General features: G+C 42.9%; 1 protein-coding gene across 12 annotated transcripts in view; it reads left to right on the plus strand.

Moving 5' to 3' along the window:
• The first annotated feature begins 10,675 nt into the window (after positions 1 to 10,675).
• Positions 10,676 to 21,263, plus strand: part of WNK1 (WNK lysine deficient protein kinase 1) — a 111,460-nt gene continuing 100,872 nt past the window's right edge. For 11 of the 12 annotated variants that reach the window (XR_010389982.1, XM_064514884.1, XM_064514890.1 and 8 more), the window contains exon 1: positions 10,677 to 12,291. Coding sequence is in view for 11 of the 12 variants with exons in the window: in XM_064514884.1 (XP_064370954.1) it covers positions 11,509 to 12,291 (783 nt within the window). In the remaining variant the exon portion in view is untranslated. Of the gene's footprint in view, positions 12,292 to 21,263 lie in introns of all 12 variants that reach the window. The other variant, XM_064514923.1, reaches the window with a different exon arrangement.

Raw genomic sequence — 21,263 nt, forward strand, 5'->3', positions numbered from 1 at the left:
CAGGAAGAAATTAGTAGCTGCCTTCCCCTTTCTGCTCAGAGGAGAGTATGAAATGGGCTGGTCCCATGCACCAGGCAGGACAGGGCTGACTCAGAGAGGGTCAGAGCCAGGGCATTCGGGGGATCTGCCAAGTCAGATGTGGCACTAGCAGTCTCCGGGATAGGGCCGTCATATGTGGAGTCCTCATCGCAGTCGCAGCCTCCCAAGGGAGCCCCTGAGAATTAATTTGCCTCCAGAGCACCATGCTGCAGACTGTGCCCCTCTGTGCCAGCAGGTGTGAATCAGCCCAGTGGCTGCTGAGGGCAACAGATTGAGCAGTTAATTAGCTGCTGTTAGTCATCCTCTTCCCAAGTACAAGCGGTACAGCGTTTGATTATTTCAACACAGTTGGATGTGGGAGGGAAGGTAGGCCTGGAGACACTTTCCTGACAGCATACTCTCAGCTCTTCTGAAGCACCTCTCCTGTTGACACTCACCACAGCATTTCACATAAAATGCTATTTCCTCTTGTCGAGTTGTGAGGAAAAAATGATGTCACAGATTTTATAACAAAAATTAAGTAAGCAACAACCATATCTGTTGTGCAATCTGGGACTCAGGTAAGAAAACAATCCATAGGTGACTAACAGCGAGGTCCTGTGTGTCTCAGCAATCTGAACAATGTGATTTGCTTGAGGGGCACGGAGAAGGGATAGGGTTGACTGGGTTAGTGTGGCAATTTCACATGGGCAAGTGTGAAGAATGTAAAGGCGTAGTTTGGACTGGAAGCTACTTAACTGGCACTGCTGATGGACATGTGGGTTACTTGTGCTTAGCTAAGCTCTTTGTGCTACTTTCTCACGACTTCATGAGAATCCTCAGTAGTCTGCCCTCGGCAATCTTCCTGTCCCTCTGACAGAGATCTCATCCACCATGTAGTGTCAAACTCATTATTAAAACAGTGCTGTTTATTCATGCTATGAAAACCATATTGTCTAAACTGAAAACACTACAGAAGCTTTTGTGAGGGTTTTAATATCCTTTTTTCACCTGCTGTCTCAGTCTTTCATCCTCCTTCTGCATTCAAAATGCTCCAAAAGTCTGAGAGCAGCCTTTCTCCTAATTTTCTCTTGGCCAGATATGTTCAGACTTCCTCCCCATCTTTTACTATGGCACCCAGAATATTCTATCTCTTTCTGAAGGGCTTTGTGCTTGTCTTCTCAAAATCCTGGATGTACATGAGCCACTTTGGAAGGAAGCAACTTTTAGTACAGGACATCTACACATCCCGAGCAAGTATAAAGTTTTCAAAAATCCAAATATTCAAATTATTTGATATTCAAAATATCAATATTCAAAAATCCAAAATATTTATGAGTGGTAAAAGAGGTTTTAACATGGAATTTCCCATATTTGATATCTTTTTACTTAATTCAGGAGGGCTTAATGGAGAATCAAAAGAAGAGTAGTTAGGATTCTAGTGTTCCCAATCTCACAAGTCCAGACTAAGACTATCCCCTGCACAAGCACAGCCTCTGCGTTGTGTATAACAGGCTTAGATAAAAGGTGTCTGTCTAAATACTATCTTTTTTGTTTAAGGCAAAATATTGCATTCTTACTATGCACACTTGAAAGAAAAAGAAATCAAGACACTGAACTAAATATACGTTCCAAAATTGCTGAGTCCAACATTTCAGGCATATTGCTGTCAGCTTGCACTTTCGAAAACTCTGAACGAGCCAGCTGAGTGAGCCAAGCTGCTAACAAGCAGACCAGAAATCACACCGCAGTGGTGGTTACTTCTCTCTCCCATACAAAGATCTCAGCAACACTGATAAAATGATATGAACAGCTCAACGCCCTGGCGTGGTGTACAGGTGTTACCAGTTTCACAGGCACTAAGGGGGTGTACATCTTGATTTTGAAACAGGAGGGGTGGTTGACCAACAAAGTGTCCATATTCGGGATGTGAAAATTAAGAGATATAAACCAATTTTCAACAAAATATTTGTAACCATACCAATTGCTGACAATGACAAACTTATTATTCTGTTAGTAGCTGGGTAATTGATTCTGTTTATACCAGTTAGTGTAAGTAATCAGTTTCATGTTCTAACATATTCCCATTTTGTCTCTCATCTTACATATTTTAATGCAGTAGATTTTGAGTGCTGTTTTGGGATTGTCACTGAAACAGTGTCAAGTAATACAGGATCAGCTCCATCCTATTGGGAGATTATTCCACACTCATACATAGTCAAAGTTTTCCATTTTTCCATTCCACAATTTATCCCAGTAGTCATAATGTTACGTTCCTGTATTACATTAACCCTCTCTGGGGTTTAATGTTTTAAATATTTATAGACTGTTATTAATGCCCAAATAACCACATTTCAAGTCCTGAATAATATAACAATAATGATAGTAATACCTAAATTTTAACAGAACTTTAAGCACTTTAAGCAGGTAAATAATGGCTCCATAAACAAGAAACCGTCACAGCACTGTCGTTGTTCTCCTTTTTGATGGTTTTATGTTATAACTGACTGTCAATACATGATATATCATGTGAGATATGTTACATACCTCCTGGAGTGAGGGGTTGCAAAAGGTTCAGATTCAAGGAATAACAGTCATATGTCTGATATGTCTGATAACATCACTGATGTTTGTATTTTGGGTAAAGAAACAAAGCATCAACTAGGAATTTTTTACAGTTTGGGGGAAACCTCCTGTAGGTGCTAAGCACAGAATTTATACAAACTCAGACATTTCTGTGATTTATGGCTCACAGTATCTTGGACTGCTGCCAGAAGTGTTAGCTGCTCAGAGACTGTTCAGTTCCCCTGAGATTATATATTCCCTGTAATTCAAGATTTTTTTTAAATGTAATTTAGTCACTGTGATATTGGAAGTCTTAATGAGCGGATCTATATTTCCTTCTGGGATTTTTTGCTTGAAAATCCTGGCAAACCTTGTGTAATGTCCGTCACTTGGTAGTGGAGCTAATTTTAGGTACTGATGTTTGATTTCAGGATTTTTAATACTTCAGGAGAGAGGAGAATGATTTGCATTTCCATGACATGCATTGCTGTGAACCGTATTTGCTGTACCTGTAACTGCATGATCACGAAGAGCCTGATTCTTCATACACATACTGTTGCGTGCAATGTAAAATGTCAATGGGACCGTTCACAGGACTACATGCTGTTTGCCAACTGAAGCATCTGCAGAATCAGGTCCTGACACTGCATAGTTGGTGCCAGACTCCAGCCACTCTGGAGAAGCTACTGAGGGGGGCTGAAGGTGCTGCGGATAAATAGCTTGTGGTTCGGGATGCAGGCACCACGAGAAGTTAAGCACCACATCCCAGAGAGGGTGGGGCGAATCAGAGGAAATCAGTCTGACTCATCAAAAAGCCTTAATAATTTGCCCTCTATACCTGGGTTGCTGTAGACAATCTGTCTATTTAAACTTTGTGTAGCTGAAAGTTTTGAAGCCATGGCTGCATCTAAATATATCCGTTTCCTGAGGCTTTGTCCCATCTACCTAAGGCGGTTGAGGAGTTATCTGACCAGTAAGACACCCTTCTTACTGCACTTCAGAGTCTGGTCTTTAGCCTGATGTTGCTTGTGTCCCCACAAGGCATAACCTTTGCATTCCTGCTGTCGGTGGCAGTTAATAGTTTGTGGTAGGAGGCATAAGAAAGAAAGGGGAGGTTGTTTTTCAGGAGAAAATATGAAACAAAAATATTTTTAAAAACAAAGGTTTCAAGATTGAAACAGCAGACCCATTGTGTTGATATCAGAGGTGACATGAATTGGACAAGGTGTTTCTGAGAGAAAGATATTAAAATACAGGTGTCATATACACACTGAAAATACTTCTAAAAACATTTTTGTCACAGCTCAAAGATGTTTTGGCCTACGGACTTCAATTTTTGCTTTATTTGACGCTATTTGGTGAGTTTATGCATGCTTCATTAGTTTGGAGAGGCTAGTGTTTTGTCATGGAGCTAGTCATTAACAATTTGTGAGTCCTGTCAGGGCTGTCCACATTTAGGTAACATCACATAAGAAAGATAGGTAGTATCACATGGGTACAAAGGCAACTGAGAACTTTTCAAGTTTATATCAGTTTTCAAGCCCATACAGATATCCTCCCCAGTGTGCTTTCTCTCCTGCAGCTTTTAGACACTCATCAGCCTCACAAGAACTCTGATGGACATGAAGTAGGTTCCCTGAAGCATTTCACTGAGATCAAGCATGACAAAAGATTTAGGGATATCTGTGAGGTAGCTACAGTTCCGTGATTTTCTGCCCAGCCTTGGATATAGATTTGAGCAACATGAGAGCTGCTCTGACCTATGGCATCTGGCAGTGGTCCCCAAAAGCTTGTATACAGTGGATATTTTTTCATTAAAATGCAATTACACCAGTGAAACTACATACGTGCAAAAACTTTGCATGTGTGTAAGAGATGACTTGTATTAGCAGAACTCATTCAGGTAAAGAACTTTGTTTAAGTCACATTTAATACCAATGTGATTATATCATCAATAAAGACTTTCTCTGATGACAAACCACTAGTGTAGGCCCTGCATCAGCTGTGGATTGCCACAATGGGTTATGTTTCAGCTGTGTGACTTCAATCCTGATCCTCACAGAGAGCAAGAGGAACTGATTGACCTAGTCAAGAGGCAAGGCCTGTGTGCACAGTTTTGCAACATGCACACCATGCTGATTACTCCTCGTACAGGCTATGGCATGCAAAGTATTCTGCAAAGAGAAGAGGAGGAGGAGGAGGAGGAGGAGTCATCTGATGAGGTCACTACAGATTTACGTTGCTCTTCTCAGTCAAATGACCACATGCTACTTTTTCTGTAGGACCCCTGCCTTATCAATGGCTCAGTTCTGCCAGATGTTGAGCACCCCTGCGGGGGACCAAGTGGTCTTGCTCTCCCTGCCATCAGTGGCTGTGGAGAGCCCTCAGCATCCATCGAGAATGTTCAGTATCTTTCAGAAATGCTGAGCACCTTCCAGCATTGGAGCTAGGATAAATAACGCAAAAACAAACTAATGCTTTGCCTTTGGTCCAGGCTATGCTTGTAAAGGACATAAGGAGGTTCTTTATGCCAGACTATGAGCCTGCTCCTGCTTTGACTGAAGTGAGTAGTATTTTAGTTTTGTACGTTGATGCAGAGGGGAGCAGGACTGGACCTGCTGTGAGTGTGATTGATTTTCATCAGCTTGTGACTGGTGAATGGCAAGCAAGACAGGTTGCATGCTCCACAGCATCACTAACAGATTCAGTTAAAAACCCAGCAGCATCATCTTTTCACACTTTCCCCCATCCACCTTCATCAAACAGCTTCTCTTCATTAAAGCAGTGCCCCTGCTTCTGTGCTTGCTTTAGATGTGTTATGACACTGCTGTGAAGTACAGAATTCCCTAAAGCCTAAGAGAGAAAAAGATAAAGAGACATCCTAAGCAATCACTACAGGCCCAGAGAAAGGGAGAAGAAAATGCTGGTTTCAGCAAAAATCCATGCTTCCATAACACTCGCTATGAGACTACCTCACAAACATGTTAAACAAAGAAATGTCGCAAGAATAGACATGAAGATGACATACAGAAGGAACCGAGCAACAATCAACCTTTCTCCTCTCCCCCAACAGGGAGTGACACTGAATTTGGCCACAGTGCCTGCCATTATGGCTTGCTACAGTTTGAAATAGTGCATGAACAATCACTGAGTCTTATCTCTGATAAAATTCAGTGTTTTGAGGTTTTTTCAAATATCCTTTTATCATGTTCCTGTTGTTTGACTTTATTTGAAGGAATTATACTTAGAGAGCATAAATAGATAAATAGCTAATAAATGCTAATAACAATTGACTGGATAAAAACAACAGGGAGCCAGCAGCATAGCTTACAATGAGCTCCAGACTAAAGATGGTTACTAATATGATGGAAAATTGTACTTTAAAAACACAGAGAGCAGACCACTGATATGTCCTTGCACTAGTTCTCTGAACGGTTTACTTTCATATGGCTAGGATATATTTGTTAATGTGGCTCAATGAATGGTGAGAATAGTGAGAGAAGGGAAAGAAAGAGAGTTACATTTTCTATTCTAGTAGCTAGGACAAGGGAGGATGAAACAGCAATGTAAGCTTCAATTTGATGAAGAAGCACACACTATATTCCAGCTTTATGGGGCAGGGTTGTTGACATTTTCTCAACAAATAAAGAAGAAAAATCATATAAAATAATCATCTCTGAATTCAGTCATTCTTGTACGGTTTGGCTGCTGTAGCTTATCTTCCTGCAAAACTTGCAGACTCTGAAAGCTAGGAGACCTCAAAGAGGGACATTTAGTTTTGAGTCTGGGAAGGTTTGTAGTTCTTGCCCTTTGTCAGTTCCTATGGTCTATGCTTGTAGACAGACCACCCTCTTTCAAAAGTTTTGGAAGGACTTACCGTGTAACACCTGCTACACCTACCACCTACTACAAAGTCTGAAGACTTAAATCTGCTTATAGAGCCTAGAGATGTCTCCAAAGTTCAGAATTAATGATTTCAGCATGAACTACCTCACTTCCAGAGCTACTTGAAAGTACAAAACCTCATTAAAGATAAAAGAATTTAAAAAAGTAAGGTTTTGGAACAAGTTTCCTATGGAATATGATTTGCAGGGAAAAAAAAGGCACTAGAATTTCTGGAAAGTTAAATATTCTCATTTTTCAAACTTACAGTCAGGAAACACTTTGTCTCACTAACTTCCACCATTAAGAAACACAAATGAATACTGTGGTAGAAGTCTAGGTTTGAAAAATATCAAGTAAAAAGAAGAAATTGTAGTAGAAAAATTGGGCTTGTCACTATCTTCATATGGCACTGTAGGTGCAACTTTGTAATGTGCAATAAAAATTAGATGAACAGTTTTTGTTGAAAGGCATTTAGGTTATGGAATAAAATGACATGCATCAAAGTAATGGCATTGCCTTTTGTATTGCATAATGTATTGCATAAGAGAAAATAGCTGTTTCACATTAATACTTTGTCACATGGGCAGTCATGAATGCCAACAGTGAATGAAATTTCACTGCAGAAAGCAAAACAGAAGAAAAGTTTCTGATTCAGTCAACTTCAAAATCACACTTCATTCAGAGTTATTTTTTAAGGTATTACTGTTCCAAGCAAGATGACTCTAAATAAAAGAGGCTTGAGAGATGGAGGATATTTTTACAATGATGTCAAGTGTCAGCCCTTTGGATTTAATCAAAAGATCATTTAAGTCTCTTTGCCTGCAATTTCTCAAGTACAGTCAGACTCCTTATTTCTGTGGGTTTCCTTGCGCAGCAACAGGAGAAAGAAATATTTTTAATTGGCTGAGGAACTCTGGCACTGAAACTATTTTAATTACTTGTTTCTAAACACAGAATACATATAGAATTTACTTTAATACTTTATTAAATCTTGCAGCAATACTGAAAATTTCCATCTAGCCTAAGCACAGTTTTACAGATTAAAAGAAATCAAATTGAAGGGAAAGCAAACCCACGCTCTTTATTAAATTCTTTTTTTAGAATGACAAAATTAAAACAGCACCCACATAAAATGTAATTACCAGTATGATTCCACTTTATTTTTCAGAGCCAAAGAAGACAAAATCCATCATTCCCACCTCCAGGTCAGATGCTCAGTTTTTTTCTGCAGAGATGATTGCTATTTCTGTCTTTGCCCAGAAGAGGTGCTGGTGAGAAGGGCTGGGTGTTAGGGACTTCATACTTAAAATGTGCTCAGGTGACTAACTGTTGAATTTCAAGGGCACTAAGGAGTGTACTGGATCAAACACTGGGGTGGTGCTTTTTTACATAATTACCACAGTTTTTAGCAAGAGACTGCCTCAGGCCCCCTGTGGCTATGCACTGCAGAGCTTCAGGTCTCTTTTACAAAGATTTTGCTTAATTAACTAGGGGAAAATATATTTAAGAACAATGGGTGAAATTCACTTGAGTAAGAGATGGCCTACACACGAGGTCTCATTAAAACCACAGTTTAGACCACAGGAAGGTGGTTCCCAAACTGCAGCCCATGTACCTTGTGCAGAAGATCTATGGTACATGGCTGGGCACGGACTTGGGAGCTGTCTGCCAAAGATTGCTGATGCTGCAAGTGGAATTCACCTAAGTGTATAAGCTTACACCACAAGGATTGATTTATCACTGTACTATTTTAGGTATATGCTCATGAAGTTACAAAGGGCATCAAGCTGGAGTAAACTTTGCTGTTTAGTCCCAGGTTTGCTATTTATGCCATCCAAAAGATTAGTAAAAATGCAGTGGGCAGTGGAGGAACGCAGACCTGTGCTTTAACCCAGCTCCAGAAGGCAACAGCAGCAGTGAAGGCAGAGTGGCATAGACCAGGCCTAGGGTAGGTAATGAGGCCTTGATTGCAAGGCCTTGCTGTAGCTCAGCTACTGTGCCCTAATACTCTTGTCAGTATAAAGCTAGCATGGATACATCTGCTAATACTACAGATGAATCTCCATTGTGTTGTCTAGAGAGATGCACAAAAAGTTGTAGCCAAGTGTTAGATGAATTTGAACCTTGCTTGCTATTTAAGACATTGATGGTCTATTGCTAGTCTACTGGCAGTGCAGTGGGGGATGTGGCAGATTGAATTATGAGTTACTTAGTTTTGATCTTGTCACTCTTTGCTGCTAATCAAATTACTCCATTTAGTTCAGCACTGTTTTAAAGAGTGTCTACTTACTTCAGGCAATGCAGTTCAAGTGGCGGAAATAGAATACACTAACACAAATTAATTTTTGCAGTGAAGGCAAGCTCTAGGAGGCTTAAGCAGTACAGACATCTTTACACAAGAGCTGTACAATGAAGTATACTTCACCCCTTTTGTGAAGATAGTATCATCATTTCGTTTGTTGTTACAAAGAGAAATAGATAGATGTACAGAAAACAATGATGTTTCCATTGCTGTGTGGTATTAAACTTCATATATAAGGAATATGAGTATGTGAGAATTGCTTGGGTTGGTATTGTGTGGGTGGGGCTTGTGGATCTCCCTAAGAGCCATTTTTGTTCTACTGTGCAGAATGAGTTCAGGCCCCATATCAGTAATGCAATGCATAACTTCCTCTAAACTGCTGGTTTAAAAGTAACTTTTAAAAAAGTATTTGAAATGCTAGTGCATCTGTTAGGAACAGATTATTTACATAGGGAAATTTCCAACAGCTTTTTTTCTTCACATAATTTCTGAATTGCAGTCACCTAAAAGGCATGGTACCAAATCATTCACTCCTCCTGCAGTATCTTCCCATTGACTTCAAAACACCGCACTTGTAAGAAGGAAAGTGCTTGGTTTTGATATATTAATACAAAAGAGGAACATGTTATAAATAAACTAGATGACTAGTGTGTACCAATGGTTTGCTAACCTGAAAGTTCCCGATTTGTGTCAGTGTTCGTGTGTTCTGACTGTTGAACATCCTTTATTCAACTACAGTAACCTAAGTCATGACTCAAATTGTGACAGGATAATGATCGCTTGGGGGGCAAAGTCTGCAAATGGTGTTTCTTTTAAATAATTGAGAGCACACATTTACACAACAGTTATTTGCATTTTAGATTGCTTGGCCAAATAATAAATGTTCTGATGACCTAAACTGAGACAACTCCCCCCATTCATACTAACCTGTTCATACAGAACGCACATACGCGGGGTTATCCTTGCATTTTAAACGCAATTTTAAAGAAGCAAAATGAGGAGGCCAATTGAAAATACGAAGTAAATTATTGCTTAACACACTAAGTGTATTTAACACAGGCTGCATGGGACACCTTGCTGTCAGCCTTTCCCATTCCTGCTCTTTGCTTTGCGTTTCTGCTGCGTTCACTTTCCGTAAACGAGAACGTGTTGTTCCACCACCTCGCGTTTTTTCACATGTGGTCAGCCAGCTTCATCTGCAAGATTTTCAAGCACAGTTCACTGGCTGAAATGTGAAAGCAGAACACTTGTTAATAGCGTAGAGGCATGCTTCTCAGGTCTATGGTTATTTTGCTGCATTGGAAGACCCAGGCCTGCGTCCTTGCAGACTGAAGAACGCCAGCCTAACTCCTCAACAGAAAACTGCTTTCCTTTGGACTGGAGGAGCTAAGCCATGGCAATATATGCACTGCATTTTTCATCTCCTTTGGCCATGCCTCACCAAGGCGCCCAGGCCCCTGGCTCAGCCTGCGGCCGCGGGGGGCACCACACACCCTCGGGGCGTCCCCATTTTGAAAGAGCAAGAGTTGGGGGCAGCTCGGACATCGCTTAGCCTCACTCCACCACAGCGCATCATCCCTCCCGCCCCCTTAGCGCTGCCGGGTGCGGTGAGGGGCTCCGTCCCTCCCCTTGCTGCGAGCCGCGGGCCGTCGCCCCCCTCGCCCCCGCCCGGCCCGCCGCGGCCCTGCCTTGCTCGAGGGCACGGCGAGGCCCCCGCCCGCCGGCGGGAACTACAGCTCCCGTGAGGCGCAGCGCGCGGCGCAGGGCACGACGGGAGCTGCCAGCTCCCCGAGGCGGCGACGGGGAAAACGAGCGGCGGGGGGTGGGAGGGGGCGCCAGCTCTAGCGGCGCGGGCGGGCGCGCATGCGCGGCGCGGGCGCGGAAGGGGGCGTGCCCGGCCGGGCGCGCTCCCTCCCCCCGCCGCCCGCCCTCCCTGTGTGTCGGTTTCGGGCTCCCGTCGCCATTTAGCGCGGAGACGTCCCCGGGCCGGCCGTGGCTGCTCCGCTCCCCCGCCCTCCTCTCCCCTCCCGCCGCGGCGCCTGCGGGACTCGGCTCACCTGTGGCGGCGGCCCCCGGTGAGGAGCGGCGCCGAGCCCCGGGCACGGGCGGGGGGCAGGAGGAGGGTTTCCGGCTCCGCGCGAGGCGGCGGCGGCCGCAGGGAGCGCGGCCCGGCCTCGCGCGGGCGGCGGCTGCCTACCTAGCGGGAGAGGCCGCGGCCGCCATGGGCGCCCCTGCGAGGCGGGGCTGAGCTCCGCGGCCCCTTTCCCTGCCCGCTGGCAGGGGCCGAGGGCGCCGGGCCTGCCCGGGCCTCCCCGCCCGGTGCGGGTGACTGAGCGCGGCGACTTCCTCTGCGGCCGGGGCCTGCGCCCCCCCTCCCCCCCTTAGGCCCTCGCTCCCCCGTTTCTCCCCCGGGCCGGGGCCTGCCTCGGGGCTCCCCCCTCCCCCCCGGCTTTTCCCCTCTCCGCTCCGCTTCCCGCCGCCGCTCCCGGTGCTCCATGTCGGCCCCGCTGCCCGGCTCCCCGCTGCAGGATGGATGCAGACGCTAAGCGGGGATCCACCCCGCCGGCCCAGCCTCTGCAGCAGCCGCCTCCCAGCTCCGCCGCGAGGAGCCCTTGGGACCCTCCTCTGCTGCAGCCGCGACAGCCGCCGCGGCCCGGCGCGCTCGGCGCTCAGTGACCGGCCCCTTCCCTCGCCTGCGCCGGCCCCGCCTCGCCCTCGCAGCGCTTCGCCGCGGCGCGATGTCGGGGGGCGCCGCGGAGAGCGGCACCGCGGCCCCTCGCTTCCTGGCGCCGCCGCCGCCCAAGAACGGCTCCAGCTCGGACAGCTCCGTCGGCGAGAAGCTGGGAGCCGCCGCCGCCGCCGACCACGGGGCCGCCGGGGCCGGCGGCGGCGCGGTGAGCGGCGGCCGTAGCGAGGAGTACCGGCGCCGCCGGCACACCATGGACAAGGACAGCCGGGGAGCGGCGGCCACCGAGCACCGCTTCTTCCGCCGGAGCGTGATCTGCGACTCCAATGCCACCGCCTTGGAGCTGCCCAGCTTGCAGCCCGCAGCGCCCTCGGCGCCCGTCTCTGGAGGCAGCGCCGCGGCTCTCGTCTCGCCGCCCGACGGTGCCGGCCGGAGCTCCGGCACCGCTGTCAGCGCCGCGCAGGCCCCCTCGCTGCTGCTGCTGCAGCAGGCGCCGCCGCCCGCCCCGCTCCCCCTTGAAGGACAGGCCGCTCAGGAGCTCCCTGCCGCCAAGGATGCCGCCCCGCTGCTGCCCAAAGAGGAGGAGGAGGAGGAAGAGGCCGCCACGCTGCCCCCCACCAGTACCGCTGGCAGCGCGTCAGCTGCCAGCCGGGAATTTGAGGAGCGGCGGACGCAGCAGGAAGACATCGAAGAGCTCGAGACCAAGGCGGTGGGCATCTCCCCGGACGGTCGCTTCCTGAAGTTTGACATCGAGATCGGAAGAGGCTCTTTCAAAACTGTCTATAAAGGACTGGATACAGAGACCACTGTGGAAGTCGCCTGGTGCGAGCTACAGGTAAACAGTAATAATAATAATAACAGTAAATTACCATGGCACAGTCACTCTCCCAGGTGCAAGGCTGCATGCTTGAAGAAGGTAAAATCCGTTGATCCAAAGTCAGCTTTATTCAGGCAGGGGACTGCAGACCTGCCTGGGCCACTCCTTTGGAAGAAAGGTGCAGCCTTTCCTTGCAGTCTGTTTGCCTGTTAGTCCTTTTAAAGACTCTGCTCTCTGAAGAAATTTTTTTAGCCTTTCATCCTCAGAATTTGTACTAAGACTCTCTTTCTTACAGCGTCTTTCATTTTACACCTCCAAAATGTAACTTGGAGGTTTATAAAAATACTTGCAAGGCTTCAGGGAGGCTAAGAGGTAATGTGCCTGTTGCAATGTAAGCGAATGTCAACTTGAGGTAAACTTCGCTTTTCAAAATGTGTTTAAGCTGCTCTTTTTTCTTCTTTTTTTAAAGAAAAATATTAAAATGTGAATTTCACAGGCATTTAACTCTATTTATGGCAGTATATAGTTGTAGGAGGTAATCTCAGAATATATACAAAGTCATGTAGTGTGTCATGTTGTTTAGTGTGGCAAACATTCTTTTTCATTCTAAGTTCCAGGGTTCTCACTTGATACAGGCACTAGGAAAAGAGTAGTTGTCTCCTTTCTGAAGCTGTAGAAAAGCTGAGGTTCGACACTTCTAAATGGTTGGTGGATTAAACTGGAATAAGGCAACTCTTCTACTGAGTTTTTAGCCGCAGCAGAGCCAGAGTTTAGTAGAGTCCTAGTCTAATGATGGCAAGAGCACTCTTAGTTCCACGCGAGTCAGAGCTTGTATAACTGAGAGGCAGGTTGCTGTGCAACAAGCTGAAAAGAAGTGGGAAGAGCATGGAGTACCAGTAACAAATACCTGGCGCACAGGTTTGCTTTCAAAGCCTCAGTGTTAAAAGGATAGTGCTCGCTGCTTAGAGTTGGGTTTCAGCGCAATTCTAGAGAGGGGTTCAGTAGTACAGGTTTATTATTGGGTGTGTTCACATCCAATTTATTTTAGACAAAAGAAGAGCATTACATGAAAATCCCAGAAATTTCTGAGGGGGATCTAAGCAGTTAGTCACTCACAAGTGAATGATTGCAGTAATATATTGAAACTTCCCCTGCCAAAAGTAATTTTTGAACTATTCCTGTCAAACCGAGAGACGTTATGAAGAGATCTCTCAATTTGTATTCATGCTTGCTTTTGGATGGTTTCTCAAGCTTCCTACCAGTATCTTGGTTAGTTATATTATTGCCAGTATGCCACACTTACTGACTGTGAAAGTAAACTTCCCATTTACTTTGTGACCCTTAAGCATGCCCCTTTCCTCTGTGCAAGCTATGTAATTGCTGTGGTTTTCTTCCAGGCATTACTTTTCAATAAAAAGGTGAAATGATCCAGTGTTGGGCTCTGCTTAAGCATGTGCAGTCTGTACTGAGAGGAGATGAATAATCCACCAAAATGATGGGACTCTTATTTGAAATTTTAGTCTCTGCAGTTAGAGTTCCTTGACTTTTAACCCCTGAAATCTGTTTTAATCTTTATGCTGTATTTGCTGATCAGAAACCAATGTCAGCTTGGAATCAGTTGCTTCCCACTAACGTTATCTCTATTGAAATGTCCTAACCATCTTCAATACCACGTGAACAAATTGTTTAAACAAGCAGTTTCTTTGAAGTAACTGTATAAAGAAGCATATTTATAAAGAGCATATTGCTGAGTTTTCAGTTGATTAAAAAATTCCATAAATGGTATTTAGTAATGACAATGAGATTGCAAAAAGCATGAATGAAAATATTCATAATGGGGAAATGGTTGATGTTTTGCTTGGAGGTTAGCAGTATGGCGGGAGTGCATTGTGGTTTAAATTAGTTTGAAGACTGCAGTTTTCCTGTCATAAGGAGACTGCATACAGAATGACAATTTTGAGACATGAATATGAACTTTGTAGCTGTTAAAGTATTTACTAAAGGAGCTAGACTCCAGTTAGAGTATTTTAAGATTAAATCCTGTTTTATTGTTTGCTTCTAGTAATAAAAGGAGGAACTTGGAAGTTGTTGGTGTGATAGGTACATCATCTCCTTTCTCTAGGAAACTGTAACTGTTGACAGGTTGGGGAAATTCCTTGTACTTGTTTCGTAACAAAATACAATCTGGATTCACCAAGACAGACAAACTTAGGTGTCCTACTGTTTTTCCAGAATGTCATGGCTCGGGGACTAGTGAACCTTCAAAGCACACTTTTTTTTCCGATAAAAGCGTGAATGACTTTCTTCCATGCCATGTTACAGCTACCATAACTCATTCATACTTGCTTTTAATTGCCTTGAGATGCATTCTTTGGTAATAGAACAGCTTTTCTAATCTGTAGTTCATGCTAGCAAATATGAGTGTCCTAGGTGTCCCATTTTCTGGAGTCTTTTGTAGTGCAACTGTAGTGTTGCCAGAATAAGGCTGCTCAGCATGATTGTGCAACTTCAGTTGTTCCTCTCCTGTCTTGTTCAAAGCTGATAAAGGTGTATCACAGTTCTTGATTGCAAGACACATAACCACATGGGAAAGAAAAATTCACACTTCAGCAGAATCCTTGGAGGTATGTTCTTCGAAGGCTTTTCTTCTAACATACTCTAAATGCTTCAGTTTCTTGAAGATGGAAGGAAATACGAAGCTAGCTTCTTTCAGTTCAGTTTAATGACAGCATTTGAATAGCAGAAGAAACTCTTGTAGTAGGGATCTCGTCACAAGGAGTTTACAGGAGAGTCTGTAATGGACTCTGGCCAAATGACTTTTTAACCCTGGATAATGCAACTATACCTAATTCTTATGTACATACTCCTCAGAGATAAAGGTTAAAATCAAGGAGTTTGGGTGCTTAAGTCTTGCTTATCAAATACAGTTTGGCTTCCCAGATTGCTGAGGATATTCTGGAGGATATTGCTCCATATCCTTAAGAAGGCTCTTGAACTGCATTTTAATGGCCCTTATGCTTGATGTACTGCATTGTGGAGCAAACTGAAGGAGAATGAGTGGAAATTCTATGCGTGTTTTAATGGCATTGTTAATATCTCTGTAAGGGAGGTCCTAGACAAGACTCTAATTTTTCTTTACCTGTTTGAGGAAGATGGGAGGACTTCATTTCAAGGAATCAAGTATTTCATGGTTGCTGATAGATGTGCAACAAAATCCAAAGGAGGACAAGGCTGATAGCCTATCTTAGTTTAATTTGCAGCCTGTCTGTACTACCAAATTGTAGATGAACTAGCTTAAATATTGGATGCAAGTATTTAAATTTGAAATAGCTGCCCTGCCATAAGCACAGTGGAGCTATGAAGAGCTGAGCAGCAACTACTTAGGGCCAGTGCTCAGCTTCAGTTACTGCAAGGAAATGGCTGGTATAGTCTTAGCTTTCAAATACTTTTATTCTCATTGTATGTATTCATTTCAGCTCTAGTTATTCTGAGTCAAGTGTGCCTCCTACTGTTGTCATTAGCTCATCTCATAAATTCAGTGAAGCAGTAGTTAGGGTTACTGCTTTAATAAGATTTAAGGATGTAGAAGTTGGCAAAAATATCTGCTGCCACTGTTTTCCCTTTTAATTGAAAATATCTCTTTCCATACAATCATGTTACTGTGCAGTCTTTTTAGATTACATTCCCAAGCTGTAAATCTTGTCACTTGTCTGTTCAGGTAACATTGTGGCTAAAATGTGATACCTGTTCATTTTGCATTAAATTTAACTATGCTAAGTAATACTTTTGTGTCAAAGGAAGTAAGTGTCACATAGTTAGCTGTGAAAAGCCAAATTGGAGGGGTCATGTGTCATCCGCTAAGTCCCTGTTTCAGTTTGAGTTAGTTTCAAATTAAGACTATCACTTCAGCTCTGGTTTTTAGAGTAATACAGGCTGGTGCAGTCATTTGCTGGACTACATAACTGTGTGCATAGAACTACTGCTTTGGGTTCTGTCATTCAGATCGGTAGTTCTTCAGATATGGAAGTAAGCTTGATGTTATGGAAGGAAAACTGAAATCTTTGAACTCTGCATTTGTCAGGGATTTGAAGATGTGTCTTTTATTTGTATAGAATCTTCTTTTATAGGAAACATGATTTAGAAACTCACTAGAAAATTCTGTAGTTGAAGACAAGATTGCTGGTGAACTATGTGCTGGAGAGCTTCCACACTTGTCTGGATATGCGCTATGTCACTGCTATCCTTTGTATTTCTTTGGTGGAAAAGGTAGGTTAGTCAGTCAACAGTTACAATTCGTAAATGCATCTTCCTGCTATGTCACTTTTGCCATTCTTACACTGGCATCAGTGCAGCATTAGTCAGGTTATTGTGCTGAAGTGTGAACTACTGAAGGGGAATAGGAGGCTGAGTGCTGTCCCTGAGCAAGGCACAGCTTCTCAACATAAGGAACAAGCTCCAGAAGTGCAAGTGGTGCAAGAGTATGTTGTACTCATTGCCGCCATATGAAGCAAAGCTGAAGGTGAATTTGGTTGCCTTTAGTTATAGGTCTTCTAGGTGATGAATTGGTCTAGGTTATAGAAGTGCAATTCTACTGAAGACTGTAAACTAAATTGTAGACTAAGTGTAGTATACATGATGCTCCAACTTACCAGTGGATTTTCTTTGCATAGGCAGGAACTGTGGAAAAAGAGTTAAGAACAGACACAATATCATACCTGTGTGTGAACCATGAGATTCTCTAGTGCAGTCTGGTAGAAATGATAATGCAGCCGATTCTTACTTTTTATGACAGGAAGTAGTGAGGTGCAAAATAATATTTCCATATGTCAGAATTGCTCTGGCTGTAACAATATATAAAAGGTGACTTTTTAAAACTCAAAATATAATACAGGAAGATGTTTACATGTGAGGTATATTTTATCTTTTAGTGACATTTCAAAGTAAACTGTATCTATCTTGTCTCTTAGAGTTAAAGCTATATTTAATATTGAGATTTAGGTCAGCAGACAACATTGGAATGTAGTTTTTATACTCTAGAGTACAGACTCTGCTGCAGGCTCACCATAATAAATATCAGCCTATGGAAGTCAAAGTATGATTCCTAAAAATCTCTTTGCTTTCTGGACTGAGTTGGGAATGCTTCAGAAGCTGCATGTCCAAGCCTGACAACCAAAAAAGGTCTTGTATCACATAACTGTGGCATCTTGTAGGTTTTTTTTTTTTTTAAGCTTGTTGCACATTGCTCACTGTGAGGCCTGATTGCAGAGATACTAGCTCTGATGCATGATCTTATACCTTCATTAAAACAAAATGGAAAACCATATCAAAACCTTTATACGGTGAGAGGAAGTTGAGCAGTGTAGACCTGGAATTCATCTGTTAACTCGCTATTGGAAAAGATTACATTCTGCTGGTTCTGGAGGCATAGTCAATGTCCTGAAATACACATACCTTCTTTGAAAGCTGTAACTATGTTTTAAATGTGAATATACTTTTTATATATTTTATGAAACTTACTGGAATGGGTCAAACTCTAGTCTAATCCATTACGGTGATTCCCATGCCTACTTAGTGTCCTGCACCGCAGATCTGCAAATAAAATAGTCTGATAGTCTGTGAGCATAACTATATCTGATTATAACCATTGTAACAGAGGTAATACGCGTCCAGTTCACTACTTCTTCAGGATCAGATGCATAATTGTCACAAATGCAGATTAATAAAGGGGCCATATGTAAAAATTTCTGTGAACTTCATTCTGTCCTTATTAGCTCTTTTTCTGCTCTCCGCTCTACAAATTCCAAATTACTGAAAGCAAAAAAATTGTAACACTGTAGATGTATAGTCTGTTTATAACACTTCCAGGTTACACCAGATTTCCAAGGGCCTTCAAGATAGGGAGCTTGAAATTTTTGGCAGTGAAGTGTAAGTTTATTCTCTACTGCTTTTCCAGGTGATAGGGCAGAACAAGTTACTGGTGCTTACTGGCTTTAAATCTCTGATGTGAAAACTCCTCTTCTGGCTAAAGAATAAAGAATAGCCATATTCCTGAGTGTTTGTGCTGTAATTGATACAATTGACAACTTGATAAATGGCATGGGAAAGGACCCAGACTAATTACCTGCAGAAGTATAAACAGTGGTCAGACTTGCTCAGATTTTACAAAGGTGACCCTGAAAGAGAGAGGGGAGTTTGAAAGTACATTCTGGAGCTGCAGCTGTTAGGAGACCTCTACTTAGGAAACTAATCTTACCTCAAAGGAATATCACTTTGGGGTATGGCTGTGGTTCAATTTGTAACTAGCTGGTTATGAGACAATGTAAGAAACACTGCATATAAGATAAGTATGTATATAAGAAACACTGCGTTATATATGAATATAAGAAACACTGCATTTACGGGAAGTACTTATGGAAGTAAATATATTCCTGTTTGTCAGTTCAGGTGGGCTGCAAAAAGCTACAGAATTGAAATAAGTTCTGCTCTTAAGTGAGATTTGTTTTGGACTGCTGTGGTACAAAATAAAAATTCTTAACTCCATAACTGAACTTTTGAAGGCTAAAGGAAAAATATTAGGACCCTAATCTTTCCTTAAAAGAAAAAGAAGCTGATAAGGCTCCTTGGAGACATCCTGTATATTGTCCTTTGAGAGCTGCCTAGCAGAGTAATAAATAAAACAAGCAGTGATAGATCTTTGGTACTGTCTCCATGGATGCAGTGCATGGTGCAGTGTGGATTTGGCTAGTAGCTTCCCTCGGGGCTGCAGTTCCTTTTGGTTTGGTTTTCATTTCCGTAGCTTATTAAATAGTACAGCTCCAATTGTCACCCATGTTCTAAATACTGGATGTGGCAAAATCTGTACTAAGCAGTGGCTGCCTTGATGTTTCCTGTCATGCATGCCTTCAGAAACTTTCACTTCCTGTAAAGATTGGCAGCACTATCTTTTTTTTTTTTTTCCCCCCCCCCCCCCCCCCTTCGGATCACTAAACAGTTCTCCCAAAATCATGACGGAGTTAAAATAAAAAGTTGAATATTTTCCCATTTCAATCTCTATAACCCTCAAGACTAAAACAAGCTTGAAAATATGAATCTAAACTTCTGAAAAATGGAAATGCAGATATAATGGCCATAATATTTGGGCTTTAAGAAAAATTCTAAATGTCATGCAAGTTGACAGAACTTCTGCAGTTGGTCTTAAGACTTTCCCTTGGCAGAGCATGTGTTTTTTAATAGCAAATAGTACGAAGTTCCCATTCTTGACTCTTAAACTTTGGATAATAACTTCATGGTTTTAACTTGATGATGCTGTGTGTGTGTATACCATGTCTGGAAGGATGTTCTTCCTATGTATGTAATACACAATTCCTGTTTTAATTAGCAGAATTTGTAGTGCTGCTTGCAAAACAATTTCTTAGAGTAGTTGAAGGTTTTTATCTAACCCAAGGCATTGGTCGTTTTTTTTCAAATACGCTGTTAAAATTCTTGCTCTAACGAATGAGACTCAACTTATATTGGCATCATAAGTATTTTTATGGGAGCTGCTCACAGTCCTCATGACTTTCTGCTCTAGCAGCTTTCGAGGCTGATTTAGGCTGTCCACTGATTCTTAAACAGTGTCTGAATGTCTCTAGTAAAGATACTACCGATAACCTTATTCCATTCTTATGTCAAACCTCCTCAGCATAGTTAGAAACTCTCATGCTAGCAATTTTTAACGTATGTGTTTGGTTGCCCTTAAGACGTGCCTTGGGAGAGCCAGGGGAGGTGACCAGAATTGAATCTGTGGCTCAGAGAAAGGGAGCTTGCTCTGTTCTTCTTTGATGGGCACAACCTCCAGGCTCCTCCTCAGCTCCATACTGTAAAGGATAAACTTTGTGTTAATAATGTTCTATGCTATGTGATGCTATCCTCTTAACCTCAGAGGAGATCCTTGCAACACGATGATCACAAATGCTGCTAAGTTTTCTTTTCTTCTAATAAACCAGAGTAGAATAACTGGGATGGGATACAGTAACTGGAAGAATCCAGATTCAGACTTGGGAACTATATCCCAGTTTTCATTTTCACCTGGTGATGAGAGGTGTGTTGTGCATATCCAAATTATTTTAAAGCACTTGAGTATTTGTCTGGGTAGTTCCTAGCTGTGCTATGTGTTACTTTGCTTGGATCACATGCAACTTAACGTGTCCTTAGTTCATTCTTCAGCAAAAAAAAATGCAGCCCACTAAAGATAGATTTGAGTTGGTGCTTTTTGTCTTTCAGAAGCTATTTAAATATGAATGTCTGCCTAAAGCAATAAGGACTTTTTACAAGGATAACACATTCTACAATGCTTGAGGAGACAATAAACTTACCAAGTTTGGATTGATTATTCTATCTCTAAGCTGAATCTCTGGAATTGTTATCTATATAGTCATTCAGAATTTAGAAATCCTACCAAAGTATATTTGTACTTGATGGACATCTGGCTTGTAGTGGAAAATATCTATGAGCTGTTAAGTGATGTGACAATGACACTGGAACTAACGTTTTGCCCAGTGCTGTGTGTTTTAACGTAGGGGATGTCATTTCTGATTGTGCTTAACGTGCCCAAGAACCTATGATACTGAAATCATCTAATCCATCTTTTGGCAGTAATCTGGGCATCAGTGCTGTGAAGTAACTTCTTAGGACAAGATCACTATGATGTTTTTTGTGTCTTCTCATTTCATAAGTTGTTAGCAGGACTCCATCTTGCATGTCATGAGTGAGACTGAAATGAAGAAGAAGCTTTGGCAACTTAGCTAACTTGCAATATGGATGCTGTGTTTTGAGCCATAGTCCAGGACAGTGAGGATCTTATCGCTTCCATCAATAAACAATCATCAGTAGAAACTTTTGATAGGTACTGACTGAACTGCTATTTTCTGCTTTAGAGCAGCAGATGGAGTGGGAAAAAGTTCCATTACACTCCTTATAGGAGGGAGAAACTTTGTAGCTTTTGTTTAGCT

This window comes from Dromaius novaehollandiae, chromosome 1 (genome assembly GCF_036370855.1).
Source record: "Dromaius novaehollandiae isolate bDroNov1 chromosome 1, bDroNov1.hap1, whole genome shotgun sequence".
NCBI lineage: Eukaryota > Metazoa > Chordata > Aves > Casuariiformes > Dromaiidae > Dromaius > Dromaius novaehollandiae.